Source organism: Pipistrellus kuhlii, unplaced genomic scaffold (genome assembly GCF_014108245.1).
Source record: "Pipistrellus kuhlii isolate mPipKuh1 unplaced genomic scaffold, mPipKuh1.p scaffold_m20_p_13, whole genome shotgun sequence".
Classification (NCBI taxonomy): domain Eukaryota; kingdom Metazoa; phylum Chordata; class Mammalia; order Chiroptera; family Vespertilionidae; genus Pipistrellus; species Pipistrellus kuhlii.
Genome location: NW_023425438.1, coordinates 13987751 through 14009698, shown reverse-complemented (window position 1 = coordinate 14009698; position 21948 = coordinate 13987751). Strand labels below are relative to the sequence as shown.

Genomic DNA, 21948 nt, shown 5'->3' with positions numbered 1-21948 from the left:
CCACGATTCTTGAACTCACCTTTTTCCCTTTCTAAAACCTGTAACTTAGAACTTCTGATTGAAGTTGTGACTGATCAGAAGGAGGGGGGGGGGGGGGGGAGCACTCCCACACAGATACACAGGGACGCCAGAAGCACTCAGGACTCACGCATTTCTATGAACAGCTGCCGCTTCTCTGCCATCGTCTTCCGCTTATTCCCACTTTCCTCAATCATCCTAGAGACAAAGAAGGACACAATAAAGCACTGTGCAATTTGGCAATTCAACCACGTGCTTATCATTCTATTGTGAAGAGAGCGCCTCAGGACATCAAGTTGCAAATGCACATACTAAGACAGTATCAGTGAAAGTAAAGTGGAACCTGATACCAAAGAAAGTAAATCCTTATTTCTTTATTTGATAATTTCTATAATAGAAGTCAATACTTAACTGAGCTCACACATGCCTCCTGTGATGAAAATTTGGGCTCTATCTTAGTTCTAACTCTGATTATTTCCTCTGCAGAGTCCTCTATTAGGTGAGATACAGGTTCCCATATCCCTCCTGCTTTTCATGAACATGTTACTAAATATAATTTGGAAAATAATTATAATGAAAGGCTACAATAGAGAACATAAAAACACTGAGCTTATAAAATAAAACATATATATATATATATATATATATATATATATATATATATAATAAAGAAATTCATTCTCACACTCAAAGAACTCCTAAATGAACTTTTTATCACCTGATAATAGTAGTTTACACTGACAGACTTAGGCTATGCCAGTGACTGTTAACTCTCTCCATGAGTTATCTCATTTAATACTCCCATCAATACTCAGTTATCTCATTATACTCCCTACGTGCTAACAGTGTAACTATTACATTATCCCCATTTTATTGATTAGGAAATAGTTACCTAGAAAAGAACACTAACTTGCTCAAGGGCACACAACCCAGAAGTGGTACAGTGGAACCTCATCCCCTTCATTAAACTTCTTACATAACTGCAGCTTTTAGACGGATCTTTTCAACATCTAGGCCTAAAGAGCTAGAACACAAACAGCCCATTGCATGGACCTATTGATGCAAAGTTCGTGACAATTTTAGCTGAACTTTGCCTTATTCGATGAAGAAAATATATAGACAAACAGCATAAGCCAAATGATTTCCCTAAGCAGATTACTCTATTGTAACTCATTCTCAAATATGTTAGAATCACAAATTAAATAAGTCATGACCACAGGAATTCCATAGCCACTAAAGCAAAGTGACTGAAAAAAAAAAAAAAAGTTTAGCTGTAAATATATCCTAAAGAAAATTTAAAATGAAAATATATTCCTTAATATTTTGCCATTAATATTTTGATGATTAAGACTGGGTCTTTTCCAGATCACTGAAATGTTACCAAATAGGCTGCAACACATGTGATGGTTTCTTAATAATTTGCTCCCAAGAGGAAGAAATTTTAAATAGAAAGAAAGTCAAAGAAAAAGCAACCAGAAACAGCAAAACAAAACAAAACACAAAACTAATGAAATCTTGGTCCTAGAGAAAAAACAGGAGTTGATCCAGTAGCCTGCGATTACAAATAAAAAATATATATATTCAAAAACCTGCTCCCTCCTCCCCAATCTAGGTCTCTCACTAAATAATACACACAGACTAAAAGAGAGTATCATAATGCCCTGTATAATACATCTCATTTATTATCTTCTTTTTCTATTTCTATTTCTTTACACCCTTTTTTCTCAAAATAGGGTCTAAGAAGTCCCTGAGGTCATGACCATTTTTACAATGTTGTCTCTACTTCCAGATTCATCTTGAAAAAGTTAATACAAACATATTGAGGGTCATCTAGATGGCCACCTAACTAAGCAATGCTAAGCCATTTCGGGCACACACACCTGCATGCGGGGTTCCTGCAGCATTGGAAGCAGGAGACCCCCGAAAGTAGGGGAGACCAACAGGAGAATCCATACTATCCTCGGCCAGAACTAACCTGCCGCCTGTTTCTGCAAATGCAGTTTTACTGGAACCCAGCCATACCTCTCCATTCATGTGTCCTCTACAGATGAGGATTTGCAACAGAGCGCGCCTGGCCTGCAAAGTCTAGCATCGTTCTCTCTGGCTCTTTAAGGAAAAGCATGTCGACCCCACCTAAAGCAACAGTAATTCATGCAGCATTACTGCACGTCTGGCTGCAATTAGACCAGCACGACCCCCCCCCCCCTGTTAAAAGGACAATGACCATCCCAGATGGTCAGTAAGGTTTACTCCTCATTGCTGAAACAGCCTGAAAATTATATACACTTCACGATGAACCAGTCACTGGACAAATACAAGCAGCTCTTCTATGGGAGGCACATCTAGATGAACTAGAAATACTGCAGTGAATGGGAGATGAGGTCCCCCACCTTCGTGTAGCTTCTTGAGCAATGGGATCAAAGGCAGGCGTTCGTTTACAGTGCCTGGGCCAAGGTAAGCACAGGACAGATGGTAGCTGCTATTCCTATGATTACAATTATTATTATCACTACTACTGTGACACAGGTAGTTTATAAATCTAGTGGATTAATGACATCACTTGTAATTAATGATACTATGCTAGACATGAATGGCATGTATTTACTTTTAAGAAAATCCTTGGGCTTTTGAAATGAATAAGGCACAAAGTAAACCTTTTAGAATTTGAATGATCTAAACTGACAACACGACGGTATCTTCATGTCCCACAGGCAGTTATTACAAACCTGAACCAACCAATCCCTGAAATCCTGCATCAGAACAATCCGAGACGACAAATGACAAGGTCGTCACGCGGATGAGCCAGTAAGAGATCTGTTTCATAAATCAGATTATTTTCATTATGTTATGGTTATTTTAAGCTACCCAAGTTTTAAAAACACACGGTGGAATTGTAGCATGTTTACATTTGACTAACACAAACTCAACTGCGTCAGAAAGAGACGTATTTAAACGATGGGCCATCCCACGCCAGGATCACCTGGGCTCGGTTCCCTCTGGCTTCTGCCGGGCCAGCCCCCCTTTCCTGTTTCCTAAAACACAATTCAAGTGAAGAAAAAAGTAGCCAGTTACAACGTGAAGAAAAACTAGCTGCGCTAGACCTCCAGCTCCTTGCTACGTGGGCCCCCACCGCAGCTCAGCTCGTTCCTGGGGAAAATTCAAAAGGAATGTTTACCACCTTCAGGCACTCACTGGCTTCAGAATCTAACTCTCAAGTAAAACTGGACTCGGGTGTATGAAAGATAACCAAGATCTGCCCAACTATAAGGATTTGATACAAATGTTTCAGAAATAATATTTCTAATGTTTCAATTGCTTTAGGAAATCATATTCATGTAACTACTTCCTTAAAAGTTCACAAAATTGTTCATACTACAGAAAAATCCTCAAGATGCAGAGCTATCGCATAAGGCTACCCACGATTATAAAATAATTATGAAATATAAGCAACATGTCTAGCTACATATGGTGCCAACAAAAATTAAAATATTATATTCATATTGCAGTACCAATTTAACCATCAGATATGCATATGACTAAAGATTAGAAATAAATTAAAAATGAAAATGTATTCATAAGATATGGGGGTTTTTTTCCCCCGAAAATTTTATTTTGTCGCTGTATTGCCTGGCAGTTTTTAGAAAGTTGAATATGTTGGATGGATGTACTTAAAAGTGTTTTAAAATGTCTAAATATGTTTCCTGGGAGACAGACACTCTTAGTGGTGAATATATACTTACTGACACGAGTATTGTGGATGGCAATTCCTACCAAAATTTTAATGTATGCTACCTTTGGCCTAGTAAAAATGTCTCCTAATTTGTTTAAAAAGGAGAGGAGAGGAGAGGGAAGGAGAGGAAAGGGTAAGGGAGGAATGGAAGCAGAGAGCAGGCGGAAGGAAAGAAAGGGGGATAAACAGTGTAAAACGGCTTAAATAACTTGCAGCCCAGCCATCCTCTGAGGATACAGTCCACAGAGGTTAAAAAGAACGAGGCAGGTAAGTGCAGTTTATGAAAAGAGGGCCAAATGCAGGTAAGGACACAGCATCACGATGCAGCAGATGCTGTTCGCCCTGCCAAGGCACCCTCACCGGCTGCCCACCGCGCCCAGCTGTGCTCTTGGCTGAGAATGGCCTTCAGGGGAGCACTCTGGAAGCAATGCCCGGGGACTACTTCACCCGCTGCAGGGCCCCTGGCGACCGGCAGAAACGGTACGAAGCCCAGGCCCGGAAGTGCTGGACCCAAGTACAATGGAGTGAGCACACGCCAGCCTCACTCTCCCGCCGAATGCTAAGCCCGCACAGCGTGTGAGCTGGAGTCATCGGAGCTCCGGGAACAGTCAACAGCAGCAGGTGGACCGGGGAGAACACAGAACTCACAGAACTGCTGAACAGATGGCGCGTCTGCCCTTTATCCCCTCGCGCATCACCTGGCCTCACCCCAACCCAGCGCGAACTCCCAACCTGGGAATGTGGTGCCCGCACAGGGAAAGCCCCAGAGCCCTCTCCTTCTGGCTCTCAGGAAAGCCAAACGGAAGCCCAGAGACAGCGAGAGACACTCCCCGGGTCTTCTTCTCCCTCCTTCCTTTTTCCTCATGTTCTCCCACCACGGCCGGCAGGCAATCCCACAGCAGAGGTGCCGCTGGCCTGGGTAATGGCAGAAATAAAAGATGTGGAGAAAAAGAACCCTCTGTTCGTCACTTGCTGCTGGGGGGGGGGGGGGGGGGGCGGACACTGATTGATTCTCTCTCCTCTGTCATTGCGGTGCAACTGCAGGAGGGGCCGTGTCTGGCCGGAGAGGGACAGGGGAGTCCAGAGAGCCACAGAGGACCAGGCGCTCAGGGAGCAGCACAGGAAAGCAGCCCGTCCAGCTGTGTATGAAATACTGGGACCTTCTCCAGCCCGCACACCAGGGATCTGAGGGCCACCAGCATGCCAACGAGCTCCGAAAATTGACCTCAGGGAGAGACCCCACAGCAAGCGCGCTCTCTCTTCCTGCCCTCGGACTCCTGGCGCTCTGCCTTTTCTCGGCCTCCTCATCCGGAGATAACCAGGCCTCCTATCACTCCCTTCGCATACCGCTCTCACTGCGAGCCTGCACTTCCTTCCTCATAATCACTCTCATATCCACCCTTTCCCACTTCGACTGCCAAAATCTTTGTCCACGCGAACCAACAATCGAAACCCTCTGACGGGCGCCATGGCCTCAGGACTCCGCGCCCCTTCTTCCTGCCGGCCATCCCTCGGACACAGAGACCCCCACGAGGTGGATTTATTCACACATGTTCAATCGACGATGGATCCTAATCGCCCCTCAGAAGCTTCATTCCACACAATTAAAAAAAAAAAAATCAGAGCACGAGGTGAAATATTCCGGAGAAAGACAAATATTGTGGCCCCACTCACAAGGGGATCTAAGGATACACAGAAAGAAAAAAGTCAAACCCATTCTGGAAGTGGAGTAGAAGGGTGGTAGCCAGGGGCTCGGGGGCAGGGAAAATGGAGAGAGGTGGGTCAAAGGATACAAACCTTTAGTTATAAGATGGGAACTGAAAGTACAACTTGGTGATGACAGTGGATAATACCACACCGTATACCTGAAATTTGCTAAGAGAATAGATCTTAAACATTCTCAATACACACACACACACACATCACTATAGATGCGATGGATGTGTGAATAAACAAAACAATAGAAATGGCAAAATGATCCGTGATCGACAGAGATTTAGGGGGAGGGGAAAAGGGGTGAACAGACGAAGCGCAGACTTTTGGGGTGGTGAAACTTCACTACAGCGGTGGCTACATGACCCTATGCATTTGTCAAACCAAGAGTCATTTACAACACCCAGTGGAAATGTGTGTAAACTTTCATTACATCCTTTAGGGCGTCAGAGGATCCAAGGATGAAACGCAGAATGTGACAAAACAATCTGTGTTACAAACGTCTGAAACAGCCTCACTGAAGGGGGTGGGGCGGGGGGATGGAAGTGACTTTGGGAATGAATGGTGTCTGTATGACTAAAAAGCAAAACAACATATACCTAAGTCCTCTACTCCAGTTTCCCATCGGTCATACGGTACTAGTTCTAACATAACAATTACAGAACGGCAGCATTTGGTAGAGTGTGAGGTTACAGAGAAGCAAGATGAGAAGCTAGAATGATCCATGTGGTAATGGATTACAACCGCAGACATCGGTATAAGATCACGTTTCTCTTAATACAGATACAGATAGCTACATACAGAAGTAATTACAGATATGTGTGTATGCATGGGTTAGTATATACACAAATGTCCTTGCTCTCTCAACTGAGATGTAGAAACAACAACATCCCTAGCTGCCATGAGTATGCACCTAATGCCCCAATGCTGGTTTATAACACCTGAGCTATACGAAATGAACGTACCTAGTCCAGGGGTTGGTTTATAATACCTTTCTTTCCCCAACAAAAGGAGCCTTGAGAAATGAGTGAGACAGGAAATAATACAAGATGAGCCTGGAACATCTTGTAATTCAGGAAGTAAAGAAGTTGTGGGAGAAAAATAAACCATATGACAGGGGTATATAAAAGGCACTCAGAAGCCAACAGAAAGCTCCCAAGAGCCAAAGTTGGAACAACCTCAGCGACAAAATAAATAAGGTAGTACTGCATATCCATCAGTCAACACTGACATAAATGAGTGACTATAACAATACATGAAGAACAGACAAAGACCCTGTGAAGAATTCCAAATAATTTACCGGTATATCGATACTCAGCCCTGAAGAAAGCGAAGCACAACTTCCACTCCTTCAGTGTCTTCCTTACAAAGACACAGCATCGGCAGAGGGGGGGCCACGTGCGAAGTAACTGGTGTAACTGGATGGCGGAGAAACCTGGTCAGCACCACCTCAGACGGTGCAAGTTCCACATCGTAGGTAAGTCACGCTAACAGTACACATCCTTGACACGATGTGATGAAAATGGCATTTTACCTCTATTGTATCCCTCCCCCAAACCGATAAACCCAGTTTAATCATGAGAAAAACATCAGGCAAATATCAACTGGGGGATAATCTGCAAATACCTTACCAGTACTCCTCAGATTATGCATCAAAAACCAGATCAGAAAGGTCTGAGAAACTGACAAAGCCAAGAGACATCTAAGGAGACGTGACAGCTACGGGTAATGTGGTATCCAGGGTGAGACAATGGAACAAAGGCCATTAGGAGAACCCTCAGGAAATCTGAATAAAGTGTGGATTCTGGTAATAATGTACCATCAGCCCTAACCTGTTTGGCTCAGTGGATAGAGTGTCGGCCTGCGGACTCAAGGGTCCCAGGTTCTATTCCGGTCAAGGGCATGTACCTTAGTTGTGGACACATTCCCAGTAGGGGGTGTGCAGGAGGCAGCTGATAGATGTTTCTCTCTCATCAATTTTTCTAACTCTCTCTCCCTCTCCCTTCCTCTCTGTAAAAAAAAAAAGTCAATAAAATAATTTTTAAAAATAATGTACCATCATTGGTTCACTCGTTGTAACAAATGTACTAATGTATGAGGTTAATAACAGAACAGAGAATGGGTTGCTATTATTTTCCACTTTTCTATAAGTTTAAAACTGTTGTAAAAAATAAAGTTTTAAAACTTTTTAAAGACAGTACAAACACATACTAGACAAATCCACACTTACACGTGGAGACGTCAACACTCCTCCATGATCAGCACAAGCAGAAAGTCAAGAAGAACGTGGAAGGGCTGAACAACACCCTCAGCCTACGAGACCTAATTGGTATTTATGTCAACCAACAGTGACAAATACAGGTTCTTCTCCAGGGCACACAAGGCATGCACCACCCCATTCAGAAAATGATGCCCCGTTTGCACCTGCAGTCAGTGCTGGAGGCCTCGCTCGCACCCTCTGCTGGCGCCCGGCCCCAGTCCCGACTGCTTGGCACCATCAGCGGGTGTGAGTGGCGGCTGCTGCCCCAATTGCCCCTTAGGAACAGGGGGAGATGGAGAAGCCCTCAGGGGCGATCAGGGCCAACAGCCACTGCTCACACCTGCTGATGGCGCCTGCCCCAATCGCTCCGCACTGTCAGCGGGTGGGGTCAACTCGTGGGAGAGGGGCTGCCAACAGACAAGTGACCCGGCTGCGGTGGGAGGGGCTAGGGAGTGTGGAGGATGGGCCGAGACCCGCCCCTGTGCCCACCACAGCCTCATGGCCCACAGTTCCTTTCAAGGCGCACAAATTGGTCTTCTGGGCCCCTAGTATATAAATAAATCCTTATAACACATAGTATTTCTAACAACTTTAAGGTGTTGTTTTTACTGATTCCCCTTCAATCTCTTTAGATCATTATTGTTTTTGTACTTTGCAATTGACTGACAACAAGCCCATAATAGATACAGAAGTGTCGGCTCTGCTTTATCTTGCAGTTCATGTGTCCCGGCATTATTATTTCCATCCTCAGTTGAATCTGAAACTTCAATCTGCAGTGTCTTTGTAGGAATCTTTTTAAACGCTTTGTCTACTGAACAAGGTTCATTTCATTCCAATCAGATAATAGAATCTGAAAGACCACTAAACCAAGCAGCAGGGAACTGCAATGTGTCTGCACAGAATGTGAGCAGATAAATATGGGAGCTCACATAGCAGCCGCTGCAGGCTGCGGTGTCCCCACTCCCTCCTCTCAGCTTACCTCGCTTACCAGACCTGCTGTGTATCGTGAGACACACAGATGGGAGTCAAGGATCAACCTATGAATTAAATATTAGTAAAGTTAACTGTCCACCCTTTCTTGCTATATAGCCTACCGACAGCAAGGTAGGCTATAGCAAAAAAAGAGGATCATTTTTGCATGCCTCCCACTTTGAAAACCATTTATCCTAAATGAGAGAGAGAGAGAGAGAGAGAGAGAGAGAGAGAGAGAGAAGAAGAAGAAGAAGAAGAAGAAGAAGGAGGAGGAGGAGGAGGAGGAGGAGGAGGAGGAGGAGGAGGAGGAGGAGGAGGAGGAAGAGGAGGAGGAGGAAGAGGAAGAGGAGGAGGAGGAGGAGGAGGAGGAGGAGGGGACAGGGCTGTGCCTGGCTTGAGGAGAAAATGAGGAATATGGATGGTAGAATTATTTAAGTAAATTTAGAGCCTAAGTGGTTAGTTAATGTGGCCTAAGGTTACAAAGCTTGTGATTTATGGATTTAGGCAACCGATTTGACCCAGAAGTCCCCTCTTTTCCCGCTGTGCCACATCGCCCCCTTCAGGACAAACACTAGGATTCCAGGGACTGTGGAGCTGGATCAGAACTTAATTCACAGTTAAACAGGGCCTGCAGCCTTGTTAGTCCCACCAAGGAAGCAGCGTGAGACAGGCTCCAGAAAGGTCCCCAGCATGTCTCTGTCCTGCACCTGAGTGCCCAATCCCCTTCACTTCCCTGGAATCTTTCTGTTCCTGTCTCAACCCTTCCAGCTCTCCTTACTTCAAAGCATCCAGCTATCAACGCTTCCCGTGCACGTTCACTGTGTCCCCGCAAAACTGCGGTCAGGTTTTCTCTGGATGCCCCGATGGTGATGAGGAAATCGTTCATTACTAAGCCCTAGTACCGAGCTGCAACTAGTCAAACGTCCCTGAAGGAGAACATCCTTGCTTATTACAGAAAAATTCTCCATTGTCCTTCCTCTAATACTTCTTCTTCTCTCTTCTCTTTCAGATTAAAAAAAAAAAAAGTACATGTTTTTAAGACCATAGAGATATTCCATTTACAAATCTGAAAAACTTTCTAGGTTCCAATAAAAAAAATTCAAATACATATTGCACTTCACAAGTACAAAGAGCTCTGAACAGCAAAAAGAACCACTTAGGGCTGAAGTAACAATTAAATAAATTATGTAAAGCTTTTAGTACAAAGCCTGGCACAAAATAAGAGCCTAATTAAAAAAAAAAAAAAAAAAAAAGGCCCGTGAAATGTGTTCCAACCTAAATCAAATTATTTGTATTTCTTTTCCACCACAAAAGCAATGTGCAGCCTTCACATCTAAATCCTGAATATTAACAAGAATCCCTTTTCTGAATTCTCATAACTTTAATTTGAGTTAACGCATTGGTAGTAATGATTAGGAGCTACAGAAACCACAAGCACAGCAAGAGAGGATCTCAATGTCAGGGCTCAGAAATAACCTATCCTGGACCCCACATTTTATACCAAATAAAGATCTTGGCTCAGCATTTAACTGAACTTCACCATAAAGCAATGACTATAGAAACCCAGGACCGCTAGCTCCTGGTCCATTACAACAGCTTTCTATACGCAGACACCAGGATTATTTTTTTGTGCTCGTGATCTGTAGGGAAATTTTATAAACAATAAATTAAAACCACAAATGGATCAAATCGTGTTTTTTGAATGTTTTAAAAGACAAGCCATACACTGGAAGAAGAGATCTAAGCGAAATATGAGAATCCAAACTGTAGTAAAGCCAGGCCAGCATGGCTCAGTGCCTGAGTGCCGACCTAGGAACCAGGAGGTCACAGTTCCATCCAGGCCAGGGCACATGCTGGGTTGCGGACAATCCCCAGTGTCAGGCTTTCTTTCAGGAGGCAGCCAATCAATGGTTCTCTCTCATCATTGATGTTTCTATCTCTCTCCCTCTCTCTTCCACTCTGAAATATATGTGTGTGTTAAAGAGCATATTTTATTTTTTTAAATATAGTAAAATTAAAAACCAGCTGGTGTGGCTCAGTTAGTTAAGCATCATCCCAGGCACCAAAAGGCTGCTGGTTCGATTCCCATACAATGTATGTTTTGCTGGGTTATCAGGAACTCAGAAAGGTCTCTCCTACCATTAACATATTAAAGAGAAAATAATAATTTCAACAAATGCCCCCCCCCCAAAAAAAATCCCTTGATACAATTCAACACCCAATAAAAACACACATCAAGGACAGAAGAGAACGGCCTCAAGTTGACAACGACATCTAGCAGAAACCTTCAGGGGAGTGTGCTGCCTCACGGTGAAACCCTGGAAACGCTCCCGTTTGGGAAGAAGATAAAAGCGCCCATTATCACCGCTGCTATTCAGCTCCTGCTCGGAAGGGTCTCGGAGCTGCAGTAACATAACACGAAAACAGCGGTGTCGAGTGTAGAACGAAGGCTGGCCAGTTAAGTCTTCATGTCAACGCAATTCAGAAAGTAGACAGCTGGATGCATCCCTTCTCCTTCAGACACACAGGGATAAAATACGTTCAAATGGCTTAGGGAGGTTCAACAAGAAAAGCCTTCATTTGGATCAGAAACAGAACAGACACAAAACCGGGCGCAAAGCAGACGCTCCAGGCCTGCGGGACCCCGAGCCCCAGAGCAGGTGACTGCTTCCTGCAGGGCAACGGGGACACAGAGCAGAAGACCCGCAGACACCGGAGACGTCAGCGCCAGCTCCCGGCTTAAAGCCCAGGATGAGGCCGGAGCAGAGAGGAAGCTGAAACGTGCTCACGCCAGTCTCTGCCTGGAACTGCAGTTTATGCAATGCTCTGGGCTTAAAAATGTGGGAAGATAAAAGCAGACGCGTGACCAGGAACTGAACCAGAACATTCACTTACTCTGCGAGTGGGTCTAAAAGAGCCCCAATTACCTCAAAATGCAGGACCCCTGACCCACCTCTATCGTATCTAGTTTATTAGGTCCCCGCAGGTCAAGAAAAGCTCCTAGAATATCACCACACAGAGAAGGGTGAGCACAGAAGTGAGAACAACATGAAAAGCACTAACACTCAAATGAATTTGTCCATCAACACTTCAAAATACACAAAGAAATATAAATGCTAAGAAAGATGGCCAACAAAAGCTACAGCTGGAATATGAATCCATTCCGGGTGAAGTTCATATCACAGAACAGTTTGACAAATACTTACTTTTTAAGTACATTTAAGGTGCTAGACTATACATTTTTTAAATTATTGAAAATGCAAACCTGTACAGCCACCTTCGAAGACAAGCAGTTTCTTACAAAGCTAAACATTCTCTAACAATATGATCCAGAAATCATACTTGTAGGTACTTATTCAAAACAGCTGAAACTTCATGTCCACGCAAAAAACCTGCACATAAATATTAGCAGCACCTTTAATCATAATTATCAAAAACTGGAAGTAACCAAAATGTCCTTCAAAAGTGGACAAACCGTGGTACTTTCATACAGTGGCATATTATTCAGCAATAAAAAGAAATGAGCTGATGAGCCAGCCAAAGACATTGAGGAACCGTAAACGCACAATGCTGATTGGTGGAAGAAGCCCGTCTGAGAGGCTGCAAACGGAATGATCCCAGACAGAGACATTCTGGAAAAGGCAGAGCCAGGGACACAGGGAAAGGGTCAGTGGTTACCGGGATCGTTTCAGGAGAGGAGAGGGAAGAACTGAGCAGGTGGAACATAGAGGGTGTGTAGGACGATGAAATTATGCCGTGTGACATCCATGAAATGTCATGTAATGATAATTACGATGCCTGGCATTCAGCTGTGAAAACCTAAAGAACTGCTAGCATGTGACACACTGAGTGAAGCCTAACAGAAACCATGAGCTAAAGTTAATAATAATAACAACAATCAATATGGATTCATCAGTTGTAGCAAATGTACACTCACTAAAGCAAGACATTGATAGCAGGGGAAACCACGTATGGAGAAGAGGGACTGCATAAGAACTCTGCACCATCCGCCATTTAGGCCACCTTCAGTGATGTACTAGCATGTAATTTTTTAAACTGGCATGGACAGTTTCACTTCTGGATATACATGGAGTGGCCAGATTATTGTGATCTCTGAACACATAATAATCTGGCCAGTGTATATCCTATATAATAAAAGCTAATATGCAAATTGTACCCTCAACCAGGAGTTCGACAGGCAGGCAGGCCAGCCAACTGCCCATGACCCCTCTTCCTGGCCAGGCTTGGCTGGACCCCATCCATGCACGAATTCATGCACACTGAGTGGCCAGATTATTATGCATTCAGAGATCATAATAATCTGGCCCTTCAGTGTATACACAAAATAACCAAAAGGGACTTACACATGTCTCGACACACCCATTTTCACAACAGCACGATTCACAGTAGCCAAAAGCTGGAAAGAACTACATTGCCCTGCTGGGTGAAGGAGTAAACAAATGTAACATATACATACAATGAAATAGTATTCAGCTTTAAAAAAAAAAAAAAAAGGAAGCCGAAACCGGTTTGGCTCAATGGATAGAGCCTCGGCTTGGGGACTGAAGGGTCCCAGGTTCGATTCCGGTCAGGGGCATGTACCTTGGTTGCGGGCATATCCCTAGTAGGGGGTGTGCAAGAGGCAGCTGATCGATGACTCTCTCTCATCGGTGTTTCTAACTCTCTATCTCTCTCCCTTCCTCTCTGTACAAAATCAATAAAAATATATTTAAAAAAAAAAAAAAAAGGAAGAAAACCTGAGGATGTCATGCTAAGTTAAATAAACCAAACGCAAAGAGACAAAGATAGTATGACTCCACTTATATGAGGTACCAGAGTGGTCCAATTCATGGACAGAAAGTACAGTGGTGGTCGCTGGGGCTGAAGGGAGGAGAGAACTGGGAGTTAGGGTTGAATGCGACGAGTTTCATGTTGGGAAACGTGAAAAAACTTAATGCCACAGAACTGTACACTTAAAAATGGGTATAATGGCCGAAACCGGTTTGGCTCAGTGGTAGAGCGTCGGTCTGTGGACTGAAGGGTCCCAGGTTCGATTCCGGTCAGGGGCATGTACATTGGTTGCGGGCACATCCCCGGTAGGGGGTGTGCAAGAGGCAGCTGGTCGATGTTTCTCTCTCATCGATGTTTCTAGCTCTCTATCTCTCTCCCTTCCTCTCTGTAAAAAAATCAATAGAAATATATTTTAAAAAAAAAAAGTAATAATAACCGTCTAACCATTAAAAAAAAAAAGGTATAATGGTGAATTTTATGTTATGTATATTATATTTTGCCACAATAAAAAATTATGAGGAAAAGTGCTGAAAAACTGGTTATCACAATTGAAAAATAAATTATATCTCTTTATTATACAATCTAGAAAAAAGCAAAACTTTTTTTTTTTTTTAATCCTCACCGAGGATATGGTTTTTTAAGTCCATTTTAGAGAGAGAGGAAGGGAGAGTGAAAGAGAGAGAGAAACACGGGTTGTTTGCCTCCCATATGGGCTCTTGAACAGGGAACAAACCCAGGTAAGTGCCCGGTCAGGGCATCAAACTCGCAACCTTTTGGTGGATGGGATGACGTCCCAACCAGCTACCTAGGCAAAACTTACTTTTTTAATTTTAGAAGGACATACAAAAATATATAATTCAGACCCTGGGATAGAGAAAATGTACTTAGCAAGATGGCACACACACAACTTTAATTTATGGGAATTTCTTTCACAAGTGTAACACAAACATTTAAAACGTGTCTACAACGAAAGACACTGTGAACAAAGGGAAAAGGCAAGCCTCAGACTGGCAGGATGCATTCACAACACACAGACCATTAAAAAAAAAATTAGTACCCACCGTCACCTAACCGTCCCCCGTGAGTGAAAGATACATCAACCACTGAACACACTCCGGCAGTTAAAAATAAATGAACCAGATCCACAAGGAGCAGCGTGGTTAAATCTCCACCCATTTAACATTTTAAACCTGCTCCCTCTTGACCCAGCAAGTCTCCTTTTCATTCTCTGCAGCAATGTCTGCAACGACAGGACAACACACACTTCGTGAGAGCGCGCATGGCCAGGAAGGACCAGGTAGAACCGTATGTTTCACCACGGAAAGCTCTCTGACGCTCTGTTCCAAGACAAGCCGCCGGTGTCAGAGCGCGGGGAGCCTGGGGAAAGCCTGCTTTTTCCTGCATTACTGTACGGAGGTGGAAACGCACCGGGAAGGGCCAGGAAGGGTCACAGCGAACTGATGACAGCTCTGGTGGAGAAGGGAGTGGGCCTAGGCGGCTTGTATTCCGTCTGTGCCGGCCGTGTTGTATCAGAGTGCGCACTCTGGGCCATCGGCACAGCCGCAGCTCCCCGCCACCCGGGCTGAGCAGGACTGAGCACCGCACAACCCCGGAAGCGGGCATCCCCAGGGACTCTGTTACAAATGGCGTCTCCCAAACCTGGGCCGCAAGCATCCTGCTCAAGCAGACACCACAGCCCGGAAGCTTGTGTGACTAGAAATAAGTTAAACAGGGGGGTGGAGTGAGCCCCAGCCAGGTGGCCCAGTCAGAGGGAGTGTTGTCTCCTGAACCAAAAGGTTCCTGTTTTGATTCCCCGTCAGTGCACGAACCTGGATTTTGGGTTTCATCCCTGATAGGAGCAGGCAACCAATTCTCTCACATTGGTCTCTCTCTTTCTCTCTCTTTCTCTCTCCGCCCCTCTCCCCGCACCTCTCTTACCTAAAATCAATGAGCATGTCTTGGGGAGGAGGTGAGTTTCTCTGTCCTGACTGCGATAGTGGCTGGACAAAGAAACGCACCTTTTTAAAACGCACCCACTCTACCCAGGTACCTATGCATTTTATTATATGTAAACTACACAGCGATGAAGTGGATGTTGAAATAAATATAAATTAAGTTCCTAAATAAAATACAAAGATCACTGGGAGAACCTGGAACAAAGTGCCCAAAGTTACCAGACCCAACACAAGAACCGGTCGGCGCCTGCTGGGTGCACGCTGATGTACATGGCAGTAATACCAAAGAGAAATTTGTTCAAGGGTGACCACACAATGCCAAACTTGGATTAGTACGGCCCTCATTGTTTATATGAGGAAGCAAAGGCCCTGGGAGAGTTCTAGAAAGTGTCTAAAATAAAGGGTACCTTGCCATTCCACCGGTCAGCCATCTGGTTTTCTAAGCAGAAATGTGTCTCTCACACTCCGCGGGCGCTCAAGAACCGTCTGCTTTCTGCTTTGGCTACACAACCCCCTTCAGAGGTGACTCCATGTGTGTATGATAAAAACGCTCACAGAACTCATAAAAGGTCAAGTTTTGATTTGGCAGACAAAGTAACCCAACAGGCACGGCAACACCAGGGCCTGAAACGGCAGACCGGAGCGGGAGAGTCCAGAAACCTAAGCGAGGCAGCCAGCAGGCAGAGTTCCAGCCCCACAGGGACTCACCACAGACCTGCCGTCCACCGACCAGGACAAGAAGCAAAAAACACAAAGAGTATGAAAGTACTCTTCTTCCAGGGGCAGCGAAGAGGAGATCTGAAGCCATGGCACACGGAGCAAGTTCTAACAGCTAACCTGCGATAAAGACGAGAAAGTGGCACAATGGCCACAGAAGGCCACTCCGTCATCTCAGCCACGGTTTTCAACGTTCAGACCTATGGCCCTCGGTTACCTTACAGGGCGAACAAAAAAAAAAGGGGGGGGGGGGGCGGTGGAGGTCTTTAGGAACAAAGGAAGTCCATCAGCCACCCCTCCCGGCGGAGTGATTAACACTGCCCTGGGTAATATCCAGCAGAACCACGCTGGTTCATTCATTCACGCAATAAACATCGCTTGCAGGATTACTGTTCTCCTCAGTCACTGAGAAGTCAGCTGGCTGTGATCATGCAGCTTAATAACAGTTGGGAAGGAAGGAAACTTCTTTTCTCCTTTCCAGCTTTTTTTATTATTATTTTTCTCTCCCTACAAGAGCCTTCAAGACTCTCCTAAGTTGCTCCCACGAGCTCCCTTGACCCTCCTGCTTTATCCCCAAAACCAAGCCATGTACGGCTCTAACTTCCCAATCTTGGGAGGAGTGGGGGGTGGACAAGAGGCCTCAGGTGAATAAGGTGTGAGACAAAATGCAATGTTGCTTTGTCTTTCATGTTCATAGCTTCACAAACGAATGGTTAGCTCCTGCACAGTAAATGGTGGATGTGTTTGACACTATTTTGTGGCCCCAGTGCTGACCCACGGAGGCTGGCTCATCAATAACGCCTGCTAAGCATGCTGGCGGTCTCCCTAATCCCGAGGCCTGGCCCAGGGACTGGACAGCAGGCACTGGTCAGTCAGCTGCATCCTCCCCTCCGGCACACTTTCCCTCCACGGTGACACGGCGCACAGGTTCACGGTTAGGCGCCTCGGGAAACGGTGTTTTGGGGCGATCTGAAAAGAATTCCATTCCCTCTGCCAGGGCCTGCCTGCCTCACCTGCCCTCTGCCAGGACCTGCCTCCCGTGCCCCCTTCAGCACCTAACGCAGAGCCCGCGCCCGGGGAACCGGGCTCCGGCGGCATCAGCCCGGCGCCCGCACCCGGCTCCGCACCGACGGCCGCGGCGCGCTCGGAACGCCGGAGACCCCCCCATCCCGGGCCCGGGGGGTCCCGAGCCCGGCGGCGCCGGCCCGGGCTGCGCTCCATCCCCTCCGCGCGCGCCCCCAGGGCCGTGAGCCCTGAGCGCGGAGCCGTCTCCCCTCGCAGCCGCGCGCGGTGCAGCGGCCCCGGCTCCCCGCCGCTCCGGGCCCTGCGCCCCCGCGGGCTCCGGAGGTCCGGGCGCTCTCCGCGGGCTCCGGAGGTCCGGGCGCTCGGCTCCAGCACCGCGCACCTCTCCCGCAGGCGCCGCCGCCGCCGCGGACCCCCGCCTTACTCACTTCCCGGCGGGCACAGGGGGCGTCCGGACGGTCTCCGCGGCCGCAGCCGCCCCCGCCAACCTCCGGCCCGGCGTCCGCGGCGCAGGCGGCGGCGGCAGCGGCGCCCGCTCAGGCCCTGGAGCCGCCCCCGCGACGAGCGTCCTCGACTCCCGGCTCGCGCCGCTCCCCCGCCCGGCACGCGCGGCGAGCCCGCCCCCGGCGCGAGGGCGCGAGGGCGCGAGGGCGCGAGGTCTCCGCGCTGGAGGCGGGCACGCGCCGCCGACGTGAGCGCGCGTCGGGGGCGTGGCTTCCGCCCGATGAGGGGCGTGGTCAGTGACTTGCCCCGCCCCCCAGTTCGCCCCCATGTTCCCAGCCTGCATGCGGTTGCAGCTCGGCCCCTCTCGGTCGACTCCCGACTCCCGACTCCCGCACCCTGATCAGGGCCCGCTGAGGTGCGTTTCAGCGCCGCACGCATTTGCCAGGCCAGCTGGAGGCTCCGCCCGACGTGACTCGGAGGTAAAGAATGCGAAGAACCACCCATGAATCATTCATCCGCGCCTCGAGCGAGCGCGGTCTCCTCCCCTGGATTGTTTGGCCAAATGAATTCCACTCCGAGAGCGTTTGCGGAGCTCTGACCGGGTACCCGGCGCCGCGTGCGCCCACCTCCCCGGTCACGGTCACGGTCCCTGGCCGCGAGGAGCGCATAACTTAGTGCAACGGCAGCCGCGTCAACAGCCCCGGCCGCTGACCCGTGCAAAGCCAAGGGGAGGGCAGCGGAGGAGGAAGGGATGGCTTCCGGCCTGGGCGGTGGGGACAGGTTCCTGGAAGAGGTGGCATTTGTGTTCGGCCTTGACGGGAGAAAAAGAAAGAGGCTTTTAGGAGGAAAGGTCGAGGGCATCAAAGCCTAGGGAAACAGCTCGGGCAAAGGAAGAGGGAAGGTGGACCAAGGTCTCCCATCTCACCATCCACTTTTTCCTTGGAACAGAATCCATTTTTGATAGAATCCTTTCCAAGCCATGTGAAACATAGGAGATTATCACAAATTAGGAACAGCTAAGCTTTTTTAATGAATCAAAGAATCTTTTTTTTTCTCTTAACGTTATTTAAGATTGAAAAAGCAAGTATCCTTCAAGGGCTGTTGTATGTGAAGTATGTTACATCCCTAAGCGAAGAGACCCAAAGCCAGTGTTCTTGGATCTGGTTTTTCACTGCTTTTTGGCACCTTGTGTTAAGGCAGATCATGCCACTTCCTGCTGCCTGCCTGCCTGCCTGCCTTTAGAATAGGGGTGTCGAACTCAATCAGAGAAGGGGCCAAAATCTAAAATCCAGCCTAAATCGCGGGCCGAATGGTTTACTGAACAGTCATAAACTGTCATTGTGATGGAAATGCAGCGGAGTGCAGTGATGACAGCGCGGTGCGGGCCACATTGCAAGGCCTGGCGGGACGGATTTGGCCCGCGGGCCTTGTGTTTGACACATGTGCTTTAGAACATCCTCCTCCTCCTCCTCATCTTCCTGTTTTAAAACTCCTACGGTGAAGGAAAAGCTGGCAACCCACTGTAAGCGAGAGTAAGCACCGCTCAGGAACAGGTGTCACCTTTCACACAGGATCTTCGCCACCATATTGCGTGCCTGGAGGACTAATTCACTTGTATGCAGGGCCTTGGCTGTGTTCTGAGTATGTTAAGATACTCAGAACACAGGTACGAGACGTGTTCATTGACCACCTTTGAGCACCAGCTGGAGGAGGCATTGAAAGGGTCCTTTGGAGGAAAGATGTGTATTTGATGTAAAATAAATATGTAAATATTACTTTAAATATTCACTTGGTGTAAAATAAATATGTAAATATTACTTTGAATATATAAATGTTTGCCCTATTGGTTGAACCCAAAGTAATGTCAATATGTGGGCCAGACTGTTATGCACCATTCTGGGAACTGACTACTTACTGTACTTACACTCACATTAGCATCTCCCCATCTTTGTTCTGCATTTCATCCCCTCTCATATGCTCAGAGAACTTATTTCAATCATTCTCCTGCCCCCCCTTTACCAAAATCATCAACTCCTCTTACCTACTTGTCCTATTCCTTCACCTTCTGTTCATGTTCAGGCTTTTCCTGTGCTAAAGAAAAAGGAAGAAACCCCTCTGTCATTCCAGATAGTGCTGTGAATTCTCTTCCAAGCACCTTAAAGCACTTTATCTCTGCCAACTCAGCTGCTCCTCACTCCTCACCTCACGGCTCTGTAGCTTTTGCCCCCACCACGTCACTACACTTCTCTCAGTTATGAATGTCTGTTCAATCCTCAATGCCACCAGCCATTTCTGAGTCCCTTTTCCTAGAATTCTCCATCGTGTTTGACAATACAGGGCATCCCACTCTTTTTGGGACACCCTTTGCCTTCACAACATGACTCCTCCGCTAACTCCTCTGGCCAGCCCTGTCTCCAGGATTCCGGAAGCCATGTGGAGCAGAAAACCACCCGACCAAACCCCACCTGAATCCCTGACCCCAAAGATGGTGAAATAATAACTAAAATTGTTCTTAGTTTAAATCATTACTATTTAGGAGAGGTAGTTTGTTACGGAGTCTGTTGACCAAAATGTTTGGCATCAGATTTCTCAAGAGCAAACCAAGGCAGTAATGGTGCGGCATTTTCTGAAGACTCGAGGAAAGAAGATGCAAGGTAAGGGTTTTATACCCACCCATCATGCTGTTTTTCAAACACCATAGGCTATGGAAAAAAGGCTTTTTAAAATGCAAAGAACTATGCATGTAAGCCCATCCTAAGTACTATAGCAGGGGTCAGCAAGTTTTTTTTCTAAAGCACCAAGATAGTAAATATTTTGCTTTGCAGGCCCAACTTGTAGCACAAAAGCAGCCATAGGTAAAATGCCAGTAAGTGGGTGTGGCTATGTCTCAAATACACTGAATTGACCAAAATAGGCACTAGACTAGATTTGGCCTATGAATTGCAGTTTGCCACTTCTATGCTAGAGGAAATTATTTCTCTCCAAAAAAAGCACAAAGTCCATATGACTTAAGAAACATATTCCACCGGGACTGGTTTGGCTCAGTGGTAGAGCGGACTGAAAGGTCCCGGGTTCAATTCCGGACTGAAAGACATTTCTAACTCTGTCCCTCTCAATTCCTCTCTGTGTAAAATCAATAAAATATATTAAAAAAAAAAAAAAGAAAGAAAGAAAGAAAGAAACATATTCCATGACCAAGTGGGGTTTGTGTATTTGTTTGCTAGAACTAGCATAACAAAGTACCGCAGACCTGCCTAAAGAGCAGAAATTTATTTCCTCACAGAACTGGGGGCTGGAAGTGCAAGATCAAGCTGTTGACGGCGTTGGCTTCTTCTGGGGCCTCTCTCTGTGGCTCATGGATGACCTTCTCCCTGTGTCTTCACGCGGTCTTCCTTTGTGCGGTGCGCTCTGTGTGCTAATCCCCTCTTCCTATAAAGACACCAATTATATTGGAGCCAGGCCCACCCTAACGGCCTCCTTTTAACTTAATTATGTCTTTAAAGGCCCTATCTTCAAATACAGTCACGTTCTGCAATACTGGTTAGGGCTTCAACTATTTAAATGTAAAAGCTATAACAATAAAACGCTTAGAATGGATATAGGACTTAAACATAAGACGGGAAACCATAAAAGTACTAGAAGCATCCACAGGCAGCAAAATCTCAGACATATGCCAAAAGAACTTCTTCACTGATACTGCCCCTAGGGCAATGGAAGCTAAAGAGAAAATAAACGAATGGGACTACATCAAAATAAAAAGCTTTTTTACAGCAAAAGAAACCATCAACAAAATAAGAAAGCCCACTGTGTGGGAGAACATATTTGCAAATGATACCACTGATAAAGGTTTAATCTCCAACATCTACAAACAGCTTATACAACTAAATAAAGGGAAGATGAATGATCCAATTAAAAAATGGGCAATGGACCTAAATAGAATCTTCTCAAAAGAAGACAGAAGGAAGGCCAAAAGGCACATGAAAACGTGCTCAAAGTCACTAATTATCCGAGAGATGCAAATCAAAACAACAATGCGGTACCATCTCACACCTGTCAGAATGGACAACATCAACAAATCAACAAACGACAAGTGTTGGCGAGGTTGCAGAGAAAAAGGAACCCTCGCGCACTGCTGGTGGGAATGCAGACTGGTGCAACCACTGTGGAGAACTGTGTGGAGTTTCCTCAAAAAACTGAAAATGGAACTCCCATTTGACCCAGTAATCCCACTCCTAGGAATATATCCCAAGAAACTAGAAACACCAATCAGAAAGGATATATGCACCCCTATGTTCATAGCAACACAATCTACAATAGCTAGAATT

The 21948-nt window shown here is 46.3% G+C and overlaps 1 protein-coding gene across 21 annotated transcripts in view; it reads right to left on the bottom strand.

Moving 5' to 3' along the window:
• The window catches only part of DTNB (dystrobrevin beta), a 146330-nt gene extending 128585 nt beyond the window's left edge, over positions 1-17745 (bottom strand). For all 21 annotated transcript variants that reach the window (XM_045580622.1, XM_045580624.1, XM_045580628.1 and 18 more), the window contains exons 1-2: positions 17608-17745; positions 149-216 (exon numbers count right to left, since the gene is read on the bottom strand). In XM_045580622.1, coding sequence (XP_045436578.1) covers positions 149-215 — 67 coding nt within the window. In that variant the 5' untranslated portion in view covers position 216; positions 17608-17745. The remainder of the gene's footprint in view (positions 1-148; positions 217-17607) is intronic.
• Positions 17746-21948: the final 4203 nt, after the last annotated feature.